Source organism: Petaurus breviceps, unplaced genomic scaffold (assembly GCF_028583685.1).
Source record: "Petaurus breviceps papuanus isolate PSGF00001 unplaced genomic scaffold, PetGlider_PUasm1.0 90845, whole genome shotgun sequence".
NCBI classification, from domain to species: Eukaryota; Metazoa; Chordata; class Mammalia; order Diprotodontia; family Petauridae; genus Petaurus; species Petaurus breviceps.
In genome coordinates this window covers 6421562-6445373 of record NW_027187359.1, presented here as the reverse complement: position 1 = coordinate 6445373, position 23812 = coordinate 6421562, and the positions used below count along the sequence as shown (strand labels likewise).

At 49.0% G+C, this 23812-nt stretch overlaps 2 protein-coding genes across 2 annotated transcripts in view; both read right to left on the bottom strand.

Annotated features, from left to right (window-relative positions):
- Positions 1–23812, bottom strand: part of HADHB (hydroxyacyl-CoA dehydrogenase trifunctional multienzyme complex subunit beta) — a 228772-nt gene that overhangs the window by 107869 nt on the left and 97091 nt on the right. The gene's annotated exons all lie outside the window — the stretch shown is intronic.
- GAREM2 (GRB2 associated regulator of MAPK1 subtype 2) lies at positions 227–18541 on the bottom strand. The gene is made up of 6 exons (XM_069072023.1): positions 18172–18541; positions 14970–15110; positions 8348–8478; positions 6314–7384; positions 4205–4359; positions 227–3399 (listed from the first exon to the last, which is right to left on the bottom strand). Exons 1-6 carry the CDS (start codon positions 18281–18283, stop codon positions 2370–2372), a joined length of 2640 nt encoding a protein of 879 aa, XP_068928124.1. The 5' UTR covers positions 18284–18541; the 3' UTR covers positions 227–2369.

Sequence of the window (23812 nt, the reverse complement as noted above, 5' to 3'; positions counted from 1 at the left end):
TCAGTAAGTCTTATCTGAGATACCCTTACTTTGTAGGGGCAACTGTTAAAAAGTTGCTTAAGTTGTAGAATGGGTTTTAATACTGACTGAATCTAGATACAGCTGCTGGGACTCGAGGTCCCAAATCCTAGGATTTCAGAACTATGATTCTCAGATTTCCAGCAGGTGGCAGAAAAGAACAGGCCGCCCATACCTCTTGGCTGTTGGGCTAAAGGCTCTACCATGGGGTACCTGAAAGCTCCTGCCCCAACTCACAAGTGAAAGCCAGGGGTTGACAAGTGCCTTCTGTTCATTTAGAGCCAGTGGGCATGCTCACAGGCTTTAACATCCGGAGCTAAGAAATGGAGCTCTGGCACTCACTAACATCAAGCCCTACCTACCCCTTTGTCTTTGTATTCAGAATAGTAGGGTAGGTACAAAAATGGTCTGGGGAAGACCTTACATAATAACAGCTTTGGGTCAGTTACAGTGGCTCCTGGGCCCCACAAGGCTGGGCCCTTGCCTCAGGCACCAGCAAAGGGTCACATTACACACTACCTTATGTTCTCTGTCCCTTAAGAGAACAGAAAGGAAATAGACTTAACCTCCAGATCTAGCACACATACATCATTCACCTTGCACCCTTCTTCAGGATCTGTAGTATTTATTTCATTGATCTATTCAAATTTCTTAACAAGAGCCAACTCTCCCAACTATAGCTTTCCTGCTAGCTGCTATTTGGGCTCCTTTCCCAAGAGCCAAAGCCCCTGGCATGGCTAGGAACAGGAACAGCACCCAGACCCTTTAAAACATGAAGAAATAAATATCCAGGCAGCCTGATGAGGTAAGACTATAAAGTGGTCTCCATGGGGATTTAGCTGGCATGTGACCCAAAACATGGGAGAAATTCCTTTGGGGGCTTGGTGAGGCTGGTTCAGAGAAGTGCATGCAGGTATCCAGAGCGGCATTTCTATGCTTTGTATTATAGATGAGTATGCTGAAATTCCTATGAATGAAATCCTCCATGTTAATACACTCCAACACTCAAGTCAGGTTCATATCCAGAGCTGAAAGTGCCCTTAAAAGTTACCTAATCCAACCTCCTTATTCTGTAAATGATGAATTTAAGGCCCAGAAAAGTTGTTACTTAATGTCAAATAGGTAGAAAGTAGCAGAACCAGGATGATTCCAAGTTCAACATTCTTTCCCCTTTAATACCAAGAGGTCTATGAACCTTGAAGTCAAGGTACTAGAAAAATTTTCCTGAGCGTCTATGGCTTCTTAAGTTTTCTCCCCTCGTACCCTTTTGTCCTAGGTTGGAGACGTTGAGTAAGGTACTTATGAGGTGGCTACAAGTGATAGAAATCTCACAGATACCCATAGTAATGACTTTCTGGCTGAGAGAAGGAAATGCCATAATAAATAGGATCTCACTATGAAGAGAAGGCAGGAGCAGTATTAATTGAAAGGAATCTGGACTCAAATCTTAAGCTTGAAAGGGATGCTAGAGGTCACTTCATCCAGCCTGACTGGTTCCTAGAGTAGCTTGGCTCTGGAGCCATTCACAGGAGGGGGTGCATCCAGGCAGTGCTCTTAAGTCCTGTCTTCCCAATTCTGTTAAAGCAACTAGAATGTGGGAATCTTGGCCAAGTCCCCTCCTCTCTATGAGCTTCCTTCTCCTTATTGGTAAAAGAGGGGGTTGGACTAGACCTGGAGGGTCCTTTCTAGCTCTGTCAGTGAGCCCATGATCCTACCATTGTGCTCAGTAATTTGTCATTGACTCTTGTCAACGTAACTAGAGAAGGGAGTCTGGGGAGTGAACGATGCACAGGGAACAGGCTAACGCAGGCTATAAGTTTGCTTGACCCTGTCTTAGTGCTTCCAATTAATGACTTATGAGTGGAGGAAGAAGAAAGGCAGGAAAAATGGGGGTGTTTGGGAATAGCTCAGTTCTCAGGCTAAGTACCAAGAAGCACCTTGGGAAGCAAGACGGCCATCTTTGTCCCCTTATGCCCACTTTCTTATTTTAGGAGTTTGATCATGGAAAAGGGCCTCCCAGAGGTGGGAAAGATCTGGGAAGCCTGTTATATCACTCTGTTGAGCAGTGTTGGGCTCTGAGGGGAGGGCAGAGCCATGCTGGTCTGCACATTTGTATTAATATTTGTAGCTTCTCCACGTGAAGTCTCTAAAGGAGAGAAATTGTGCTAAAGTCCCAGTGGTAGAAACCTCGACCAGCTCCGTGGAGCCTGTGGAGCACTGGGTCTTCATGGAGCTGCCTCATTAGAATCTGGGTCCCTGGGGTTCTGGTGCCTGGGGCAACTTTAGGGAGAGCTTCTTTCACACCCCTGAGAGGCCCCCAAACCTTAGTGTGTGGCTTTAGGACAGGCCTCTCAGATCTTGGGCCTCCAGCCCTTGATGAACTGCATGATCTTCTTGACCTGCAGCTTGGTGAGGTGGAAATCATCAGCCAGGATGTCCTCACTGAGCTGTACAAAGATGCTGCCGTCTATGCGCTCCCTGGAGAAGAAGCTCACCACGTCCTCTGAGAGGCCGATGAAGCGCAGGCTCCGAGAGACTTCCTCCAGCGAAAGCGCAGACAGATCAGCCGGGGGCTGCCAAGGGCTGCTGTCCCTGCCAGCCCAGCCCACCGCCCCTTCCCGGGGGCTAACTGGAGGTACATCCAGGCGCCCCTGGGTGAGGTAGAGCCGTGCCCCGCCTCCCTCCGATCCCTGTAAGACAGTAGGGGACAACGGGGTGGGCATCCGCCGAAGCAAAAGGCCATCTGGTTCAAAGGCCTTGGTGGGACAGAGGGGTGACAAGGGCCCAGGCCTGCTCACTGCTCTAGGCTCCTGATACCGTAGCAGTTCTGGTTCTGGGGAGCTGCCCTGCCTCACTGCAAAGGGCTCAAAGGGTTCCAGGGCTGTTTCCTGCCACTCAGAGGATGAGGAGGAAGAGGTGGGGCAGGAGGGGGAACCAGATGAGTAGGCCTGACTGGAAGAGACAGGACCTGGAGAATAAATAGGGCTTGAGGATGAAGTGGGGCCAGGGGTAGAAGTGGGACCAGAGGAAGAAGAGGAGGAGGAGGACGAGGCAGGACCTGAGGAATAGGAGGGACCAGCAAATGGATTGAGGGCCCCAAATGGAGCAAAGCGTTTCTGAGAGTGTGAAGGCTTATGAGGAGGGGGACAGCTGTGGTATGTCTTGTTGGGGGTCTCACCCCTAAGTAGTGGCGTAGGTCGGCTGTTTCCAGGCTCAGGATAGGCCCAGGAGGCCTGGCTGGGCTGTGTTGTAGAGGGGAGGGGACCTGGAAGTGGGCGACTAGAGCAGTCACCCACCTTGCAATCACCCCAGGTACAGGGGTAACAGTATAGAGAGTATGAATCTGGGGATGGGGAGCAGCTGCCACTCCTAGAGCCAGATCTGGGAGATTAGGGGGAGAGGGAAGAACAGACAGCAGAGGCAAGGCAAGGTAGAGATACAGACAGAGAGAAAAGGAGAGTAAATGGTCAATATATTCTTGCACGACTCAAAACTCTGCCCCTGTTAAATGAGGTCTCATTGATCTGATTCCGGTGACACAACTCCCCCACCCCACCCCCATCCCCAGGGGAGAACTTAGAACCCAGTGGATTTATTTGCTGTTCATTTCCAAGACCCACCTTGGGTCAGAGCATGTCCTGTCCAGCTCACATGGGTGTTCATGGGACCTCAGAGCTGGAAGGGACATTAGAGGTCATAGGACCATAAATTTAGAGCCAAAAGGGAACTTAGGGGTCATCTAGTCCAACCCCCTCATTTTACAGAGGAAGATCTGAGGGTCAGAGAGGATCACTGCCTTGCCCAAGGATAAGAGCCCAGGTCTCGTGATGCCCATCTCCATGTTCTTTCCACTATTCCATGCTGCCTTGGTTGTATGTGGATCTTTGCTCAAAGAACAAATGACCCAAGGGAAATGCCTGCCCTTGGATGGGGCTTCCCTAGGAAGGGCCCAGGAGCTCAAAGAAGGAAGGAAGCCAGAGCCATAACCTGCACAGGGAAAATGGGCTTTTGCCCCTAGGAGTTAACATAGGGGTAACCTTCTCCCTGGAGGACCTGTTGCCTTGTTATGAAATTCAGGAGACTTAAGGCAGGCTACCTCCTCCCAAAACAGCCTCACCCATGATAGACTTGTCCTCTACACAGCCACACATCCCCTTCCCTCCCCCTAAGTTTGAAGGGCACTCACCCATCATGCAGGCCGGAAGAGTAAAAAGAGAGGCCAGGATTAGGGGAGTGAGCTGGCTGCTTGGGAAAGCGCGGTGGGACAGGAGGACTGCCCGGGGGCCGGCCGCCCCTTGGCGGTACTGGTGGAGCATTGAGTAGGCGACACTCTTCCTTGACCTGGAAACATGAAAGTCCTAGAGTCAGGAAGAATTTTACCAGGCAGGAGGCTCCCTAGGCCCAAGTACTGGAACACATTGGACAGCAGCTGGCCTCTCCCCAAGAGGCCCAAGCCATAAAGCATCCTTCAGAGTCCTAAGGGACATCTGGAAAACGATAGGGAATTAGCTCCCAGCTGCCCTGCGGAGTGTACCCATAATGAACATGGATGTACAAAGTGATCCCCTTACCCACTCGTCACCACAGCCTAACCCTTCTAGTCCCCTCCCCAGCGCTCCATTCCTCCAGTCTCTGCAGCCCAGAGGCCCCTAGTAGCTGCAAACCAAAATCTGCTTTAAAACAACAGAGAATCCTTCATAAAATAATTTTTCATAAAAACAGCTAGGTGGCACTAGGCCTGGAATCTGCATGACCAGAGTTCGAATTCTGTCTGATACATTTAGCTGTGTGACCCTGGGCAAGTCACAAAGCCTCTGTTTACCTCAGTTTCCTCATCTGTAAAATGGGCATAATAATACTACCTGCCTTCCAAGGTGGATGTGAAGATTAAATAAGTTGGTACTCATAATGTACTTTGCAAGCCTTAAAGCTCTGTTTAAATACCAGCTATGATCAAGGGATTATTGGATAATCATCATCATCATCAAAGACAACCAGCAATACAGTTGGATTAGGAGGAAAGAGAAGGAAAAGAATGGAGGGAGCAGGAAAGAAGGGGCAGGAGAGGGGGAAAAGGGGCCAATCTAAATTCTCCTAGGCCCAGACCCTGCTAAGTGTGGCTTTCTGCAAACACAGGTTCCAGTCCAACCTTATTCACCTCCCAACAGGCTTTTCCTCTACTTTTTCCCTCTCTCTCTCTCTCACCCTCAGGTTCTCTCTTAAGTGCACAAACAGGAACATATCCCCCTTATACCTACTTATTCACACATACCCTTTCTCTAGTAATAATAACTCACATTTATATAGGCCCTTTAAAAGGGTTACAAAGTACTTTCTCTATAATCATCCCACAAGAGAAGTAGTTACAAAGATCTTCATTCCTATTTTACAGATGAGGAAACTGTAGAGTGACCTGCCCAAAGTTATACACACACACACACAGACACACACACACACAGACACACACACACACACACACACACACACACACACACCTCTACCCACTCACTTACCGATGCCCTCCCATATATACATATACTCTTCTGCCAAGCACACACATGCATGCACCTTTCTGCCATCTCCTAGGCCCCTTGACCATAGTCATAAAGGAGATGCTTGATAACCTGGCCCCACAATGCCAAGGGCTCCCCTCTTCCTTGTGGCCAGATCTAGGGGAAACCTAGTGTTGACAAGCCCTTTTTATTAGCTAAAGAAGAAACCTAGGCAGAGGGGAGGGGAGGGAAGGCTCCTCAGGAATGAGTAAGAAAAGTCTCAGAATTTTAGGGTTATCTCAAAGAACAGTTTCCCTTTCCCCATTCCCCTAGTGTGGTGGGAAAGCAGGTTATATTTGAAGTCAGAGGACCTGAATTCAAATCCTATCTCTGAAACTCACTAGTTGTGTGACCTTAAGAAAGTCACTTACCTCTCTGGGCCTGTTTACATCCTCATCTGTAAAATGATGGAGTTGAAATAAACTCCAAGATCTCTTCTTCTAAATCTAAGATTCTATTATCCTAGGAAATCTTTTTGCCCCGTGACCTCAAGAGCCTCCTAAACTTGTTGTTTCTGACTCTTCATGACCCCATTTGAGGTTTTCTTGGCAAAGATACTGGAGTGGTTTGCCATTTCCTTCTCCAGCTCATTTTACATATGAGGAAACAGGGTAAAGTGACTTGCCCAGGGTCACACAGCTAGTAAGTGTCTGAGGCCAGATTTGAAATCACAAAAATGAGCCCTTCTGATTCCAGGCCCAGCACTCCAGCCATTGCACCACCAGCTGCCCACCTCTACTTACCGCCTCTGATTTGGGAGGGACAGGGGGTGGGGGAACCTCCATCTCCAGATGAGCAGTCCCAGCAAAAGAGATGAGGTCCGGCTGTCTAAGTCCTGTAGGTGGTTGCCTGCCTCTGCCCCTGCTCCCACCCTCTGGGTGGCTCTCAGTTGCCTGGTGTGTCCACAGCTCCTCATAGGGGATCTCCACTGGAGGGGCAGGTTCTAACAGGCTGGCCCAGTCTGGACTCATGTATTCCTGCTCCCCCTCCCCAGTGGGGGGGTAGAGGCAGAGAGAGAGCTGGGGAGGTGCCTCGGGCCTGGGGCCCTGCAAACAGAGCCTTGCCCTCCGAGGGCTGGCACATTCCTCTGCCAGGTCTCCAGGGGCTTCCCGCACTGCTTTGGAGTACTCATCTGGGTCAAAGCGCTCATGGCAATAGGAGGCACTGTCCCTCACCAGCTGTTCCACCTGGGGATCACCAACCAGAAGCCCCTGGGGCAGGGTGAATCGGGGCATGTCAGTGAGCAGCAGGAAATGTAAGGGGGTTGGGCCCTCCCTGCGCAACGCCAGCCCCAGCACCACCGTCTTGGAGATGATGCTGACCAGCTTATAGCAGTGGCCTTCCCGCACAGGGTGCAGGTCATAGGGGTTGCAGGGGGGCCGGCTGGGCACAAGCACATTGACAGGCAGCCGGACCCTCTCAATAATGGCCCGCACTGTGTGCTCGCCCTCCTGCATCTGCAGCTCCAGGGGGCTCCGGGTACTGAAGCGGCCCCGGCACTGAAAGGGTAGGCTCAGGCTCTCATTGGTGCGGTGGTTCATACAGATGAGGCAGGGCATCTTGCCTTTAATGGGCTTGATAGTGCCCGCTGCTCCACCAGTACCCAGGCCACTGCTGACACTCCCCATCCCCGCCAGGGACCCTGCCAAGGACCCAGCCCGGCCCAGTTTTCGGAGGATGGTGGTAAAGCGGGAACGCTCCTTCGGGGTCTTCCCACAAAGGATTTCAGCCTGACCCATGAGGGTGAGCTCATCACCAGCATGCAGCGTGAAGTTGTAGACCTCACTGTCTTCACTGAACTCCCCAGACACCACCTGGTGGGCAAGGACAAGAGGATGAAAAGGAGGCAGCATCTTCTGGGGTGCTTTGGGAGAACAGCATGTCTGCCACCCAGGGTACTCAGGCACATCAGGGGAACTATCCAAACCCTGGGAACACTTCTCTCACCCCTCCCCCTCCCTCTCAAAGGACCCTTCCAGCAGGACTCTTCCCCTCCCCCCATCCCATCCCATCACACAGATATACAAAGCTTCCAACCAGTCCTACTCTGGAAGGGTAAAGAAAAACAGAATTAATTACAATTACAAACAAAATTTTGAAATCTGAAACTGAAAAAAAAACAACTCAGCATTTTTGTGTTAGGAAAAGCTTCAACAAGAATTACTCCCTGCTTCGGTTAAAGCAAGAGGTATAATCTTTTCTGGCGATCAAGGTAAGCATATTGACCCAGGGATGGTTTAGGTGAAGCCTACCCTGGGATACATCTTGATGACCTTGGCCTTCTAGCCCAAGAGAAGTTTTGGAGCTGGGACTGGGGGTTGTCATAGCTGTCGAGTGGAAATGGAATTGGACTTATTCTACTTGTCCACAGAGGCAGAAGTAGGTGTGATGGGTAATTGTTGTATTTGGGCAAATTTAGGCTCCATGTCATGGGCCTCCCTGCCTGGAGTCTTTAATTGCATTGCAGGGAGAGTTCCTGCTCAGGTACTGATTCAGGTATGGAGTCACAAGACCATGACTGCTAACGTTTATTCCAACCCAGCAAATCGAGCAAGTTATTTCTAAGGAAAAATATCCCAAACTCTTCCTGTCTGATGTCTTTCTAAAGAAATCCTCCTGAATCCTTCCCACTGAAGCACGAGGACCTGTCATGTCTTCAGTGGAAATAGAGAGCTAGGTGCTCTCTTCCCATTGTCAAAGGAAACTTGACTGGCTGAGGCTCCCACCTGGCAAAATGTGGGGGATGCTTGGGGGATACCGTCCGCTAGGAAGCTGACCTTGACGCTGAAGGTTATGGCCTCCATCACAAAGATGCGGTCAGGAAAGACACTGGCCACCTCCTCAATGCTGCTGAAATACCGCACCGGCTCCCGAACGTCTCGAGCCTGCTCCAGCAGCTTGAACTTCCCTGTGGGAGGGGCAGGAAGAAGAGTCTAGTCCCAGCATCCCTGAGACCCCATACCCTCTGAACAGTGCTCTCAGACCAGACATCCTCATGGTGCCAACTTCTGTGCCACATCTTCCACTCTAGGTCCTACTACCTGGAGAGACCACATAGGGCCAGGTGGACTCCCAACAGGGCTCTCCTGGGCCCATCCTTGTGGCCCAGGCACAGGAGCTCTGGCACTCCTGAGTTATATGTGGATAGCTGGTGAATGAGTGGCCGGGCCAAGGAACCAGGAGCACTAGAAATGGCCTGAAAGTCTGGAGACCTGGGTTCTAGTCCCAGTTCTTCACTGCCTAGGCTTGGGAAGTCATTTCAATGGTCCAAGTCTTGGTTTCCTCACCTGTAAAAGAAAGGATCCTTTGGACTCTCTTAATCAACAAACATTTATTAAGCACCTATTATGTACCAGGCATTGTACAAGGTCCTGAGGATATAGAGGCAAATGATGAAACAGTCCCTGCCTTTAAAAAGAGACAGCATGTGTGTATGCATGTAGATATAGCTATATGCAGGCATACATTTGTGTGGGCATACATATTCACATATACACACTATGAACATGCTTGTATTTTATATACACATTTATATTTCATATACAAATACAAGTAGTGTGTTCTAAAAGTCTTAGGGCTTTCATAGCTAAAAAACTGTACTAAGACTTGTGGGACACTGAGTGTGTACATATAGAAATGTGTTTATTTATGCATATGTACCTATCTGTCATTTTTGTTGTTCAGTCATGTTCAACTCTTCATGACCCCATTTGGAGTTTTCTTGGCAAAGACACTGGAATGGTTTGCCATTTCCTTCTCTAACTCATTTTACAGATGAGGAAACTGAGGCAAACAGGATTAAGTGACTTGCCCAGGGTCACACAGCTAACAAGTATCTGAAGCCAGATTTGAACTCAAGAAGATGAGTTTGCCTGACTCCAGACTTGGTTCTCTATCCACTGTGCCACCGAGCTGCCCCTGATAGGTTCTAGTGAGGTGTTTGGCTTTTTTTTCCCTTGAGTTGGTGTCTAGGTAGCAGGGAAGGAACCAGTGGACAGGGAGAGATTGAATATTAGGGAGGGAAGATCATTAAAAAGACAATCTGCTAGTGGGGATGTATAAAAATTAAAAAACCCATAGTGGCTATATTTTTAATGGAAAAAAACTGAGAATAGTCAATATGCTCAAATGATTTAGGAATACCTAAAGAAACTGGGTTCTCCTCAGTGCAGATGACCAGAAAAAAAATAATAAACTGGAAAAAAGGGAAAGAAAGAATGGAAATACGTACTGACTGTAAGTATATTAAAAACAGTGGCACTGACACAAAAGCAGCCAGAAGAGGATGGAGCCAGTAACGGGTCATTGCTATCATTGTCACAACTTAGAAGCTGACCTTTACCCAGCACTCTGAGATAGTAAAATGACCCATGTGCACATGTGTGGGGATCATCTGTTGTCACTAGCCTGTGACATGGGTGCTACATTATCCTCATTTTACAGATTAGGAAACTGAGGCTTAGAGAGCTGAGTGATGTGCCCAGATGGCGTCTGTGGCTTTGATTTTAGAACTGGCCAGTTCAGATCCATAAGATTCAAGCCTAGGGATTCCTGACTCCATATCCAACACTCAAACCCTACACAAATCTGGCTGTCTCAAGGTGCCCTACCAAGTTGTATGTCAATAACCATATCTTTCCAACCTTGATGAATAGCATCATCTTATGCAGGGAGATGCTTAATCTGTGTAACCCCAGCTCCCGGCACAGGACTTAAAACTTATTTGTGAAGTCCGGTTCCTGTGGAATATTTGTGCTCTCCCCATGGAAGAGCCTTCTGAGCTTGGATTGGTCTGACCAGCTACATCCAGACGCTCTTCACCTTGACCCTGACACAGCGCTGTCATTTTGGTCCTCTTCGAGAATAAGGACAATAACCAAACATTTGGGAATAATGATGATTCACCACGGGCACAGACCTATGAGATTTGACTGACACAGCATCAACAATTCTATCAGTGGCTTTGTGGAATCCATTTCATCAGGGCCATGGCCACCCTTTGCTGTCTTCTATGTTCCCCTAGACTCTGAGTTCCCTGGCCAGGAGCACATAACTAAGAGCTTCCTTGGAAAGGAAGAGATAGCAGAAAGCACACCACCCCCCAAACCCTGTCCTGGCAGCCAGGTGGCATAGTAGACAGAGTAGATAGTGCCTGACCCGGAATCAGGAAGTTGTCATTGTTCAGCCCTTTTAGTCTTGTCTGATTCCTCATCAACCCTTTTTGGGGTTTAATTGGTAAAGCGGTTTGCCATTTCCTTCTCCAGCTCTTTTTACAGATGAGGAAACTGAGGCAAACAAGGTTAAGTAACTTGCCCAGGGTCACACAGTTAGTAAGTATCTGAGGCCAGATTTGAACTCAGGAAGAAAAGTTTTCTTGATTCCAAGCCCAGTGGTCTATCTACTATGCCACCTAACTGCCTGGAATCAGGAAGATCTGTTCTAATCTAGCCTCAGACATGCACTAGTTGTATGACCCTGGATAAGTCACTTAACCTCTGTTCACCTCAGTTTCCTCATCTGTAAAGTGGAGATAATAATAGCACCTACCTTCAGAGTTGTTGTAAGGATCAGATGACATCATTGTAAAGCACTTAGCATAATGCCAGGCATATAGTAAGCACTATGTAAATGTTTATTAGTCAGACTAGAGCCCTCCTGGGAAGAAGGGGGAAGCTTTGTACTAGCCCCAGAGGACAGGCACATATGGCTAAGGGTGAAGAGGATTCCATTGCTTTATAGATGACAAGAAGCCAGGAAGCAGATGTCTGAGCTCACATACTGAGACTAGTGGTCTCCTCAGACTGGGGTCAGAGCAACCCCCACACTTATACGTACCCAGAGGGAGAGATGGTAAGCAGTCCACCCCCTGACCAGTGAGGGACCAGGAATAATTCATCCCATTATTCCCAGCCAAGGTGGGATGGGCCGAAGCCAGAGTCCTAGACAGGGGAGGTTCAGGCTGACTCAGGGAAGCTTGGGGAGAGGATGTGGTCAGGAGAATCAATGTAACCATGGTGCCTGAGCCACTCCTTCCTCCCCCTAGCCAGAGTCCAGCTTCCCCATCAGCCGAGCTGGTGGAAGGAGGAGGAGGAGGTGTATCCTGTTCTTGGGGCATGGAGTAGAAGCCCCTGACCTCTCACCTTGCCCCCTGATTCCACCCAGCTGCTTGTCTGCCTGTCCTTCCCACCTCTGTCCAGTTCCTTCCCACCCCCCACTCCCCGGTCCAAGGAGCTGTTCTGACCAGAGTCTGTGCCTGGACAAGGAGACACCAAGCCACATCCCTTGAAGAATGCCTGTGCCACCCACAAGTCACTTGGCAGAAACTGCCCTCTTGCTCATTCATCAGCCCTCACATTTTTCTTGTGCTTTAATGCAAACATGCTGTCTGCCTTATTTGATGAAGAGTTCCAAGATGGTCTTATTCCCTCTCTATATCCTGCCCACCCCGCCTAATCCAGAGCCAGCACATAGATGGAGCACTGGGCTTTTAGTCAGGAAGACCCAAGTTCAAATCTGACCTCAGATACTTCCTAGCTGTGCGATTCTGGGCAAGTCACTTAACCTTTGCCTCTTTTTTTTTCCTTATCTGTAAAGTGGGGATAATAATGTCTACCTCCCAAGATAATTGCAAGGATAAAATTATATATCTGCATTTTGCAAATCTTAAAGTGCTATTTAAATGTTAGTTGTTATTGTTATTACTAGGTGCTAAGTAAAACTTTCCTGAATGAATGGAAGGATTCTGCTTGGCAGAAAAGTCAGCCTCATGCCCCACCACTATAGAATGTTAGTGCTAGAAAGGACCTCAGAAATCCAGTCTAATTCTCTCATTTTACAGATAAGGAAGCTAAAGCCAGAGAAGTTGTTACTTCCCCAAAGTCAAATAAAGGTACCTAGCTTGTCACAGAGGGTTATTGACTGCCCATCTCCCATTCTACCTGATACAGCTTCTCCCCATGCAGCAAGAGCCAAGCCCCATAGTCTAGGAACCAGAACCCCAGTAAAAGGAAGATGCCTCGCACCAGACCCCAATAAAAAGGGTCCCTTGTCCCCGGCCAGACCCCACCTTTTCTCTCTCCTTTCCTCCTGTGTGATGAGGAGAGCCGGACAGCCCAGGGCCCTTCTCCCCTCTCCAAGCTCTATTTCTCATTATTAATTCATCGGGAGGAATCAGTGTCCGGCTGACCACACTTAGTGCTTCATTATCCCCTCCCTGGCTGCTATGGGGATCCCCTCCCCCACCCTCTCATCTCCAACCTACTTACTCCTTAGCCTGCCTGCCTCTCTCCCCTCACCCTGTCAGGCATCAGCACCCAACTTTGGAGACCTAGATCTTGGGCTCTCCCAGCTTGTCATAAGCCACAGTAAACTTTCCCTACTTAGATCACCACCCCCAGAGTATTGTGCTCATCTCAAGGGGAAGAGGGAGGAAATAGGAGGGAGGGGGGGGAGGAAGGGGGAGGAGGAGGGAGAAGCATCTGGCCAACCAGGGATGGAGGAGGTGTACCCTGGATGAGAGTGTTCTGCTCTCTGGCCCCTTGGGAGACTCAGGGCTTGGCAGACAAAACTGTAAGACGGCTGAATCCCTGAACTTGAATAGCAGCTGAGAGGAACCATTCCAGCAGAGATTGCAGACCTGAGATTCCCCACCTCTGGACAATCTAGACACTCCTGGTGACCTGCAGCTAGCTCCTAGCTCTGATAGCCCCTCATTCAAAGGCCTCAGGACAGGTCCTGCGGTCAGAAAAGTAGTACTATGCCTGCAATTAGGGAGCCTACACAATGTCAGAGCTAGGAGGAAACTTAGAGATCACCTAGTTCAATCTCATTTTACAGATGGGGAAACTGAGGCACAGGGGTGAAACTATTTGCTCGAGGTCACATACTCACGTGGTGGCGTCAGGACTAACAAGAACTCAGACTTCTATGCTGTGAATGTAAAGAAGAGTTCTGATTGGAGGACAGACCAGTGAGCTCCAAAACCTCCATTCAAGGAGGCGGCCAGGCCAGTCGTCTCTATTTCCCACCTGGCTACACTCCTTTGAACTCCATCATGCCCCAGGTACTTTCTTCTTTCTTTTTAGGTTCCTTTTGTGTGTTGTCTTCCCCAATAACACACTCCTTGAGGGCGGGGATTGTTTTTCTTTTTCATACTTATCTCCCTGGTGTTTAGCATATTTCCTGGAATTTAGTAGGCACCTAAACATGTTTATTAATTATTGAATATTGTCACCATTTTATAGAGGAAAAAACTGAAGCTTTGAGAGGGTCAGTGATTTGCTCACAATCATAACCTTGGGGGGTATCCAAGCCAGGATTTGAATCTAAGGTCTCTCGACTCAAAGTCAAATGTTCTGGTTACCACTATGCTAGTATCTGTTAAGGCCAGAGCTTCTCTAGGAATTTAACAAGTAACTAACTAGTCTGGAGGAGGCTAGGTGGCACAGTAGATAAAGCAACAGGCTTGGGGTCAGCATATCTGAATTCAAATCTGACCTCAGACACTTATTAGCTGTGTGACCTGGTTTAGTCACTTAATCCTTTTTGCCTCAGTTTCCTCATCTGGAAAATGGGTTGGAGAAGGAAATGGCAAATCACACTAGCATCTTTGCCAAGAAAACCCCAAATGGGGTCACAATGAGTCGGACCTGACTGAGCAATGAAACAAGTCTGACCCTGACCAGGGTAGCTGCAATGGTGGTATACTTGGTCAGGATGGGCTGTACCAAGAAGTTACTTTTAAGTGGCTGCTAACTGTGTGAGTCATTCAGCTACATCAAGAACAAGGTGCCAGTGTGTCCCTCTTTAGTAACATCTGCCCCTTGTCATTCTGAAACAAGAAGTGGATTCCTGCATTGGGTAGTGCTGGGGGATTGCCTTTACTCGGCACCTAGGGAGGGCCGCTCTGGAAGCTTAGGCTATCCCTGAGGCTCTCTAGCAGGCCAGAGTCTATGCCCACCTGCAGTCCCCAGAGCCCCCAGGAAAATGGCTCAAAGAGCAAGAGAGGATGCCGTGAAAGGAATGGGATCAGCCCATGGCGATACTAATCCTCCAGCTACTCACAGCCCTTTTCAGGTAAGTGATAGCAGGAAGGGCCCTGGCCTCCAACCCCAAGAACAGATCTGAGCCCTGCTCTGCCACTCACTAGCCTTGAACAAGTCATTTGGCTTTTCTGGGCCTCAGTTTCCTCATTTGTAAAATAAAGGGTTTGAGTTAGATGGCCTCTAAGGTTCCTTCAAGCTGAGTCCATGATCCTGGGTTCTTGTTATTCTGTGCCCTCCTTCAATGGTAAGGTGGAAGCCTGAAGGTCCGTCCCTCCCCAGCCCCAGCTTCCTATTGGTCTGTCTCCCAGCCACCACAGCTTGCATCTTCTGAGTCTCTCCAGGCTCCAGGCCCTACCTGGATACTGCAGCGGGATATCGATCTTGGGCCCGATGACATAGTGGCCTTCCTCCAGGCTGTGGGCTGTCACCGTTGTCCACTGGCGGCAGGAGTGGATGAGCAGGACATCCTGTTGGCTCACCCCCTCCACGTACTCCCCTGGGCCAGGAAAGAGAGAATGAAGGAACAGACTCAGCAAACAGTGATCTTAATTCCCACCCTCCCCTAGGAAGGTCTCAGGTCGAGTCTCTCCAGAGGCGGAACTCTGGCACATCTAGCCCTCAGCTGGGCATTTAGGGGACTGCCCCCCACCCCCGCTATTCACTGTCCAGGCGGTCACCATCCAAAGAGCACAGACAGCCGAAAGGCTGCCAACAGAAACAGGCGGATTCATGAAGTAACTCAGAGGCACCATCATCATCACTGTGGCTTTCTGCGTTTCTGAGGGGGCCCTTCCCAGTGAGGGAGCTGTCCTCCCTTCCTCTGGACCCATCTAGTAAACAGCATCCTTGGCCACTCACCAGGCTGAGATCTCTGGGAAGCATTGGATGGGGTGAGCTGTGGGGACCCATCTCTCACCCTTTATATTAACCTGCCTTGTGATTATTTCATCGAGAGATTCCAAGGAGGAACTACAGCTTCCCCCTTCTTGGTGACTTATGGTCTTAGGATGTTACCTGGGGCACTTTGGAGGTTGTGACTCACCCAGGGTCACATGACTTTTATGTGAGAAGAGTCAAGACTTAAACCCAGGCCTTCCCAGTTCCAATGTCAGCTCTATATGTGATGCATGCTGCCTCAGAGGATATCAGCCTCAAATTGTAGCCCATGGTTAGTGACAGGTGCCTCGAATTCCCACTCAATGCATACATTCATTCCACAGCTCCATCTCTGATTCTAAGAGAGGAGACTCCCCACTTCATTAGGAATATAAGATTTAGACTTGGAAGGAGCCTTCAAGAACACCTAGTCCAACTAATTTATTTTACAGATGAGGAAGGCAAGTCTTGCATCCCAGGGAAGGAAATGAACAGGCTTCCGTACAGGTACTAAATAGTACTAAACTCTGGTCTTGGACTTTAAGTCTAGAGCTCAGCAGCACTTTGAAGAAGAAACTCCTTCTCCCAAGACCCCTGGCTCCCTCCATGTCTCTCCCATTTTTCCTGGCCAGGAAGATACCAGTAATAGGGGGAGGGGAGGAGGGAACAGAATCAGAGAAAAAGAGAGTGGGAGGTGGGGAGGTGGGGAGGTGGGGAGGTGGGGAGGGAGGGAGGGAGGGAAGAAAGGAGACATTGGCCAAAGGTTGTTAAGGGAAGAGGGGTATAGGGAGGGGCTTGGATCAAGTGGGTTCTCTAACCCCAGCAACTGTTACCAGGGCAGCAGGAGGGGCCTAGAATTTTCAATCTGAAGGGCTTCTCCTGGCAGCCATGGGTATGGTGGGGGGTGGGGAGGAGAAGGGGACACCCTCCTGATTGCCTCCCTGCCAGGAGCCAGAAGGCTCTGTCCACTCCCCTCTTATGCCCTCCCCAAAAGGATAATTACTACCCAGCTAAAATCAGTGTCACTTGGGACTTAAGAAGCTTGGAAGGACCAGCCTACACGGTGAGAGCATGCCTGGGGCAGGATGATCTTAAAGAGATGGCCCAATAATTTAATCATCATCCCCTGCCCCCCAATCCAGCTGCAAAGCCAAGGCTGGGTACTGTGGAAAGAACACTGGGTTGGCAGTCAGAAGTCCTGGGTCTGAATCTCAATTCTGTTACTTCTCTCCTGTGTGACCTTGCTCAAATCAATTTCCTTAGTCATCTATGAAGCAAACAGGTGGGACTCTTCCTAGTTCTGAGGCTCCTTCATTCCCTGATTCTTGCCCTCCCCAGAAGTTCCAGCTTCATCATCTGCCTGGGGCAGAGCTGCTCTCCCCAGTCACATGCAGGCAACTGATTGGTAGGTAAACACCTGCTCGCTCTGACCCATAGGCCCACTGGTCTTAGGACACTGTTCCCCACACCTGACCTGCTGATGTGCACTACTGTGGGCATACACAGAGGTCAGGAGGGTCACAGAGCTGGTAATTTAGTCCAACTTCTTCATTTTATAGATAAGGAAAATAAGGCCCAAGTGATTTGTCCAAGGCCACGCAGAATCTGAACCCAGGACCTCTGACTGCCTGGTACCTCATACTCCAGTTCCCACCTGCTGATACCCTCCCAGGACAGACACAGCACACACAACTTTACATCCCCTCCCTCCTTCCCACCTTTCTCAGTCTCATCTCCAAGTCCTTGGGTAGGGCCATCCTCAGCCCTGAGCAGTGTGGGTTGGGGGGAGGGGCTGGTGGGCCTCTCTACCCTATTAGCATTCCGGGAAGCGAGTGTGCCAAGGCTGGCCAAACCCCTATTCTTCTCTTATACAAAACCCCCAGCCAGGCAGCTAGGCCCCTTCTCCATTTCCCTTCCCCCTTCTCACCCCAGCCAGGCAGCCGGAACTCCCCTCTCAGGCAGGCATCCATCCCCTCCTATTCCTCCTTCTGCAAAGTAGTTCCCCCCTCTCACCTCCCCAGGTTTGACTGGAGTGTGCTGGGCCATCAGGAGAAGAAAGCAGGTGGAAGAAGAGAAAGGGGAGGAGGGAAGGCAAGGGACACTGGAGACAAGAGAAGGGGAAGGGAGCACAGGAATGACATAGGACAAGGGAGGCACAGGTGGCTTCGAACTGATTGTTGGGAGAAGAGGACCAGGGATGGACCCAGCAAAGAAAGGGATGGGACTGGGAAAGTGAGAAGGGCAGAGGAATGGGGATAGAGAGGAGAGGGGGCAGGCAAAGAAAGGTGAAAGGACAAAGGGAGGCTGAGAGGAGGCTGGAGGGACCAGAGGGAGGATGAAGAGAGGGGCTCTGCGGAAGCAGGGACAGAGCGCTCCCAGGACTGTGCTCGCAAAGAGCTAGAAACTTTCCCCAGACCCTCCGAAGCCTGGCAGAGCAGTGCGCCCCACTGCCCTTCTCCCCCAGGCCTAACTGCTTCAGGTTACCCTCCGGCTCCTTTTCCTCCAGCCTGGCCCTCCCTTCCCTCTTCCTGCCTCCTTTCCTTTCATCTCTCTCCCCCGATTCACTCCTCGACTCTGGCGCCTTTCTGTCACTCCCGGATTTGCTCCTGTTCCAGCATCCTGGTCCTGGCTCACCTGGTCCCCAGGACTTCCCCCTCCCCCTCTCCTCTCCTCTCCCCTACCTGGCCCTAGGCAGGCGAGAGTGGGCAGGCGACATCGGCTGACGATGAGGTCCAAGGGGAAAGCCCCCATGCTCCAGTGGAGACCAGCTAGCCCGGCTGCCAGTTTCTCCATAGCATTGCTCCAAAGGCTCAAGTTCGGGGGAGCTAAGGAAGCAGGGACCAGCCAGGGGCTCAGCTGGCACAGTCCCAGAGGCTACCCAATGTCCTCCTCCCAACCCACGACCCCAGCTCTGGGAGGCCGGGGCCAGCCAGAAGCATCATGCTCCTCCTGCTCTCACTGCCAGCTCGGAGCCTGGCCAGCACCTTCTCTAGCCCCCTTGCTGCTCAGAAACCCCACCATCCCTTTGGGCCCCTCTCTTCCCCTCCCTTAATTACCCTCCTCCTGACCCAAGCCCCACCTCCCCTTCCCAAGGCCAGCCCTCTTCTCTACCCCACCCCCTCCTCCAGCTCTCCCTCCCAGCTTCCCTTCAATCTTCCCCCTTAGTTTCCTCTCCCCATCATTCCATCCCTCCAGTCCCCCTCCCTCTTTCCTCACCCTTTCTCTTTAACCCTTCTCACTTCATCCAATCCCTCTGCTTTTTCTCTCATTCTACTTTCTTCCTTCCCCTTCTGCCCTCTGCTTTCTCCTCTAGCTCCTTTTTCTAAACCCTCCCCTACCAAGCCTGGGAATACCTCCCTAGTCTTTCCTTGCCCCTTTCTCCTTCCTCATTTAGCCCCCTCCTCCCTTTCTCCTGGCATTCGGGCTTTACTCTTCAGTTTCTTCTCTCATGTCTTCTCTCTTTCCCCTCCCCCATCCATCTCTGAACTGTTTCTCAGGTGTCTCCCCTTGTCTTATTTCTCCTGCAATTTATCTGCAGCTGAAATCTAGCTCCAGTGACATCAAGAAGAGCCTTGAAGGTAGAGAGAAGAGGACCATAGGATTTAGAGCTGGAAGGGACCTAAACAATCCAATCCAATCTGAGAAAATGTATTTAGTGCCTACTCTATTTCAGGGTTTGTCTAGGCTCTGGGGATACAAAAAGAGATGAGAGCCTGCCTTCAACAAGCTTGTTATGTTCTACTGGAGGGGGGAGGAGGAGGGGGGTGACAAAATTCAACAAGTAAATGGGTAAGTAAATTCAAAGACATTTTTAGTGGGAAAGAGCGTTAACAGCTGGGGAGAGCCAGGAAGACCAGATATTCCCAGGCTTGGTAGGGGAGGTTTTAGAAAAAGGAACTAGAGAAGGAAGGTGGGTGGGGAGGAAGGAGAATGAAAGAAAAAAGAGCTAGGAGGAAAAAAGGATGAGGGACCTCCAGGGGAAGGACCGTAGAAGAAGTCTGGTTCGACCCCTTTGTCTGCTAGATGACATTGGTGTTGTTTGTCTTCATTCTTCAAGAGGACCCTGACATCAAGAAAGTCATGCAAGTGAATCGGGTGACAGTGAGGCAGGGCTGTGAAGAGTCACCAGCCTCACTTTCTCCTTTGGAGCCATCTGAGACAGGAGACGAGGCTAAGAAGGTAAGACACTAGCAAGGGCCTCACAGTTAATGTGTCAGAAGACATTTGAGCCAAGGTCTGTTCCTGAATTCTTCCCTTGTTCAGTCTACGACACCAAGGGAAGGATCTAGAACTGCAGAGGTAGGGAGGGAATTTGTTCCAGGCCTGGGGAACCAACAACTTTTGCAAATTGAATAGAATGAATTAAATAAATAATAATGTAGGGGTGGGGTAGAGGCGAGGGCTGACCTTGGAATGGGAGGTGGGGCTTGGGTCAAGAGGGGGATAATCAAGGGAGGGGAAGAGAGGGTTTCTGAGCAGCCAGGCGGCTGGAGGGGCTAGCTAGGCTCACAGTGGGGAGCTGAAGCCAGGGAAAGCTTGGCGCTAGAAATATAGGTTCCCAGTAAGATTGGTGAGAGCTTTAAACACCAAGCTGAGGAGTTTTTATCCTAGAGACAGTGGGGAGTCATTAAAAGGTTTTGAGCTGGGAAGTGATATGATCAGATCTGTGCTTTAAGATTACTCTGGCAACAGGGTGTCGAATAACAAACAGAGAGAGAGGCAAAGGTGAAGAGGGTATTGAGGAAGAGGAGGAGAAGGAGGAAGAAGAGGAAGAGGAGTAGTAGTCAACAAGCAGGAATATTTGAGAGTTTTACCACTGACATTTTAGAGCAGGGATTCTGACCTAGGAGCCTGTGAACTTAAAAAAATGTTTTGATAACTCTCTTCCGATATAATTGGTTTCCCTTGTAATCCTGTGTATTTTGTTTTATGCATTTAAAAACATCCTTCTGAGAAGAGGTGCTTAGGCTTGATCGTACTGCCAAAGGGGTCCATGACACAAAAAGGGCCCTAACTTTAGTGGGTCTTCGTAGGTGAACACCTTGGTTCTCTAAAGTTGATTGTGTTTGTCATATGAAAGCACTAAGTAAATGGCATTGTTAAGTCTTGTAGAATTGGAAAGTAGGAGACATCTAGGGAAGAATGTGAAGAAAGCCTCAGCTAGAATTGGAAACTCTGCCTTGGAAGAATTTCTGCTTATTACCTGGTTTGATCAAATGAAGATGGTCTGGTGAGTAGAAGACTAAACTGTAAATTGGAAAACACAGGTTTTTGCCTTGAATCTTCCTTGTGTGATCATGGGTAAATTTTAAGTTGTGCCTCAGTTTCCTTTTCTGTAACACTGATAAATTATTCTGACTCCTGGCAACATGAATGAAGCAACATTAAAATGTTTGTTTTCAGATTTTAAAATATGGAATCTGGGAGTTCAGAGAGCCACCAAATTGGAATTCCGGTTAGAAAGTAGGATGTAATGTGTTGAAAGCCTATTCTCTGATGCTTCATCCAGGAGTAAAGGCAACCCTGGTTTCCCAGGGACTATACCAGTGAGGTCCAAGCTCCAGTAAGCCCTAGAGAGTCTTCCAGCACAGGCCCCATAGCAGATTAACCTATCTCCTGACCAGTGCTCTTTCTGCTCCTTCTTCTAGGCATTCTATGGCTTCTCTGAGGTTTCTCCCTTTATCGTTTTCTCTCCACACCAGTACGAAGCAAGTGACTTTTCCTTACATCCCCTCCTACTCCTCTTCCCTAACTCCTCTGGCCACCGTCTTCCTCTGCTCTTTCTCTCATGGCTTCTTAAACTTTTTCCACTGAGACACCTTTTCTCCTTTAGGCAGCATTTGAAAGGCATGAAGGCACGCACAGTGCAAAGTGTGCATGCTTTGTGTTCAGAACCAAGGGTACAGTGAAGTTGCATGATGCAGCATGGGCAAGTGCTTCCAGAAACACCCAAATTTGTTACACATTTGATTTTTAATTAATTTTTGGTTATTGAGCTTTCAGAAACCTCTTATGTTTGCCAAATGGTCACCACCCACAGTTTAAGAAGCGCTGCATATCACTGTCTCTCAAAAACCATCCCTCCCTTCCTCTGTTTCCTTCCTTGTCTTCTAAGTTCTTAATATGCTCCTCCAAATGCAAACTTCTGCTCTCAGCTCAATTGGCCCCATAGTGGGAAGAGGCTGATGAAGTAGAAAGCTGCCTCTAGGTAGTGGGAAAGCCAGGGAGCCTAGGGAAATAGGGACAGGATCCCCAGACTGGAGACTGAAGCAATCTCCCTACCTCAGTAGGAGCCTACCTATCTCTCAGTGTGTCTGGGATGCTCTCTACTGGTAGCTAAGAGGATACTATCAACAGTTTAAATTAATTATGGTAGACTGAGGCATGGAGTCTCAAGCACTATCAATTTGTTAGTAAAGCATGAATTTACCAATAAATAAGACCTCAGCTTCCCCAAGAAAGCCAAGACCCTGAGGTGGGGAAGAGCTACCCTTTTATAGTTTTTGGGAAAGTACGGAACAAAGAACAGGACTTTGTAAATGGGGAACGAGTTAGTTGGTTAGAAATTGGGAATGAGGGCCTAGCAACAACCCCCTTCTTCCCTCTGTGACTAAGAGATGCTCATTGCTTGTGACCACCTGCAAGGTTAGTGTACTAGGCTTCTCTGGATAACACCAGACATCCTTCAAGGGCAACAGATTTCTCTGACACAAGAAGAGAACAGTGATTAATAAGAGAACTAGATTTCTAGACTTAACTCATTACAGGCCAGCTGCATTTCTGAACTAAGTTCACAGGCAAAGAATTATGACTTGGGCAGTTACAGGACAAAACCAATTAATTGTAAATAGGATCAATTAAAAAATACACAGAATCAATCTGATTATTTCAATACATGAAGTGGCCACTCAAGCCAGGGTAGTTTGGCTCAGGATCAAACCCCTTTCCACTTTAGCTGTAGCCCTCAAGGACATCTTATTGCTCTAAGAGATGACTGGAAAGCAGAAAACCTTAGAGGCCCAGAGATGTGACCTGTCCAGAGTAACACAGCTGGCTAGGGGCACAATTGGAACCCCAACCTTGAGAAGGCAAGCAATTTGATGTAGATTTATACATGTACAGTCATGTAAAACATTTCCATATTAGCCATGTTGCAAAAGAAAATGCAGACCAAAAAACTCAAGAATAATAAAGTTTTAAAAAATATAAAATAGCACTATTGAAGTTTTTTTAAGCTTATTTTTTTCCTTCTCTGATGTGGCCTTTAGGGAAATGGGAAGAAATGTAAACCAGGATGATGAAGGACAAAAAAAAATAACTGTGAGGAGAGAGAGAGAGAGAGAGAGAGAGAGAGAGAGAGAGAGAGTAAAGAGCTGGAAAAGAGACTACGAGAGGGAGCTTCTGTCCTCACTCCTCAGTTTTCAGTTGGTATAAGTCAGAGAAGGTTGAGAATATAATCAAGAGGTGATCATAACGTGGTAAGATGACTGTAGAAATGCCACCATGGAAGGAAGCCCTAAGGAGATGGGAGGTAGGCAAGGCTTGGAGTGGTCCTCTTGCAGGGGGAAGCCTGGGATTTCTCTCTCCTCCTCTAGCCCACCAGGCAGAATGTCCAGCAACAGAGTGCAATATCCCATCCCAGTTCAAGAATTGGGAGACTTGCGAACTGAGAGCTGCCTATGGAGGAGCCCCACTGCAGGTGGGGCAGAGTGGGGGGGGAGGAGAAAGTTTCTCTTTTCTCCTTCCCATCCTCCCCCCTCCCATATGGCTTTGAAGGGAGACTTCTAGAACAGGAGGAGGAGAAAGCAGTGCATCCATCTGGGAGCAGAGAGACATACATTCCAAATCAGATATAAAGACAGCAGAGGGATGAAGCCATTTCAAGGGTTCATTCAAATTCATTCCTCTCTGTTTTTTACCCCTGCTTCTCTGAGCTGTTCATCACCACAGCAGCAGCCTCCTTACCCGGGAAGTTCACTCCACTCTTGCTACCCATCCCGCAATTTCTTTACTCCTGAGTCTCCAGACTTTGTCCTCCTTCCTTCCCTCCCTCCCTCTTCTCTCTCCATCCTCTGCTTTGCAGCTTCCTGTCTCCCTCATTAGACTATAAGCTCCTTGAGGTCAGGGACTGTCTTTGGCCTCTTTTGTATTGACAATGCTTAGCACAATGCTTGGCACACAGTTGACACTTAGTAAATGTTTATTGATTGATTGTAATGGCTTTCATTATTGGTTTCAAAGAGTGTGACCTCTAGCCATAACAGTCTGGCTATGGCGAGAATACTGTTGGAGCCCATCACAAGGGCATGATCCACTGTGTGT

Coding starts and splice junctions, on each gene's coding strand:
- GAREM2 (XM_069072023.1), bottom strand. CDS start 18,283: ATGGAGAAACTGGCAGCCGGGCTAGCTGGTCTCCACTGGAGCATGGGG. Junction 7,385..8,347: donor CCATAACCTTCAGCGTCAAG/GTCAGCTTCCTA, acceptor CTTGCCCACCAG/GTGGTGTCTGGGGAGTTCAG. Junction 4,360..6,313: donor TCCCTCCCAAATCAGAGGCG/GTAAGTAGAGGT, acceptor TCATGTTTCCAG/GTCAAGGAAGAGTGTCGCCT.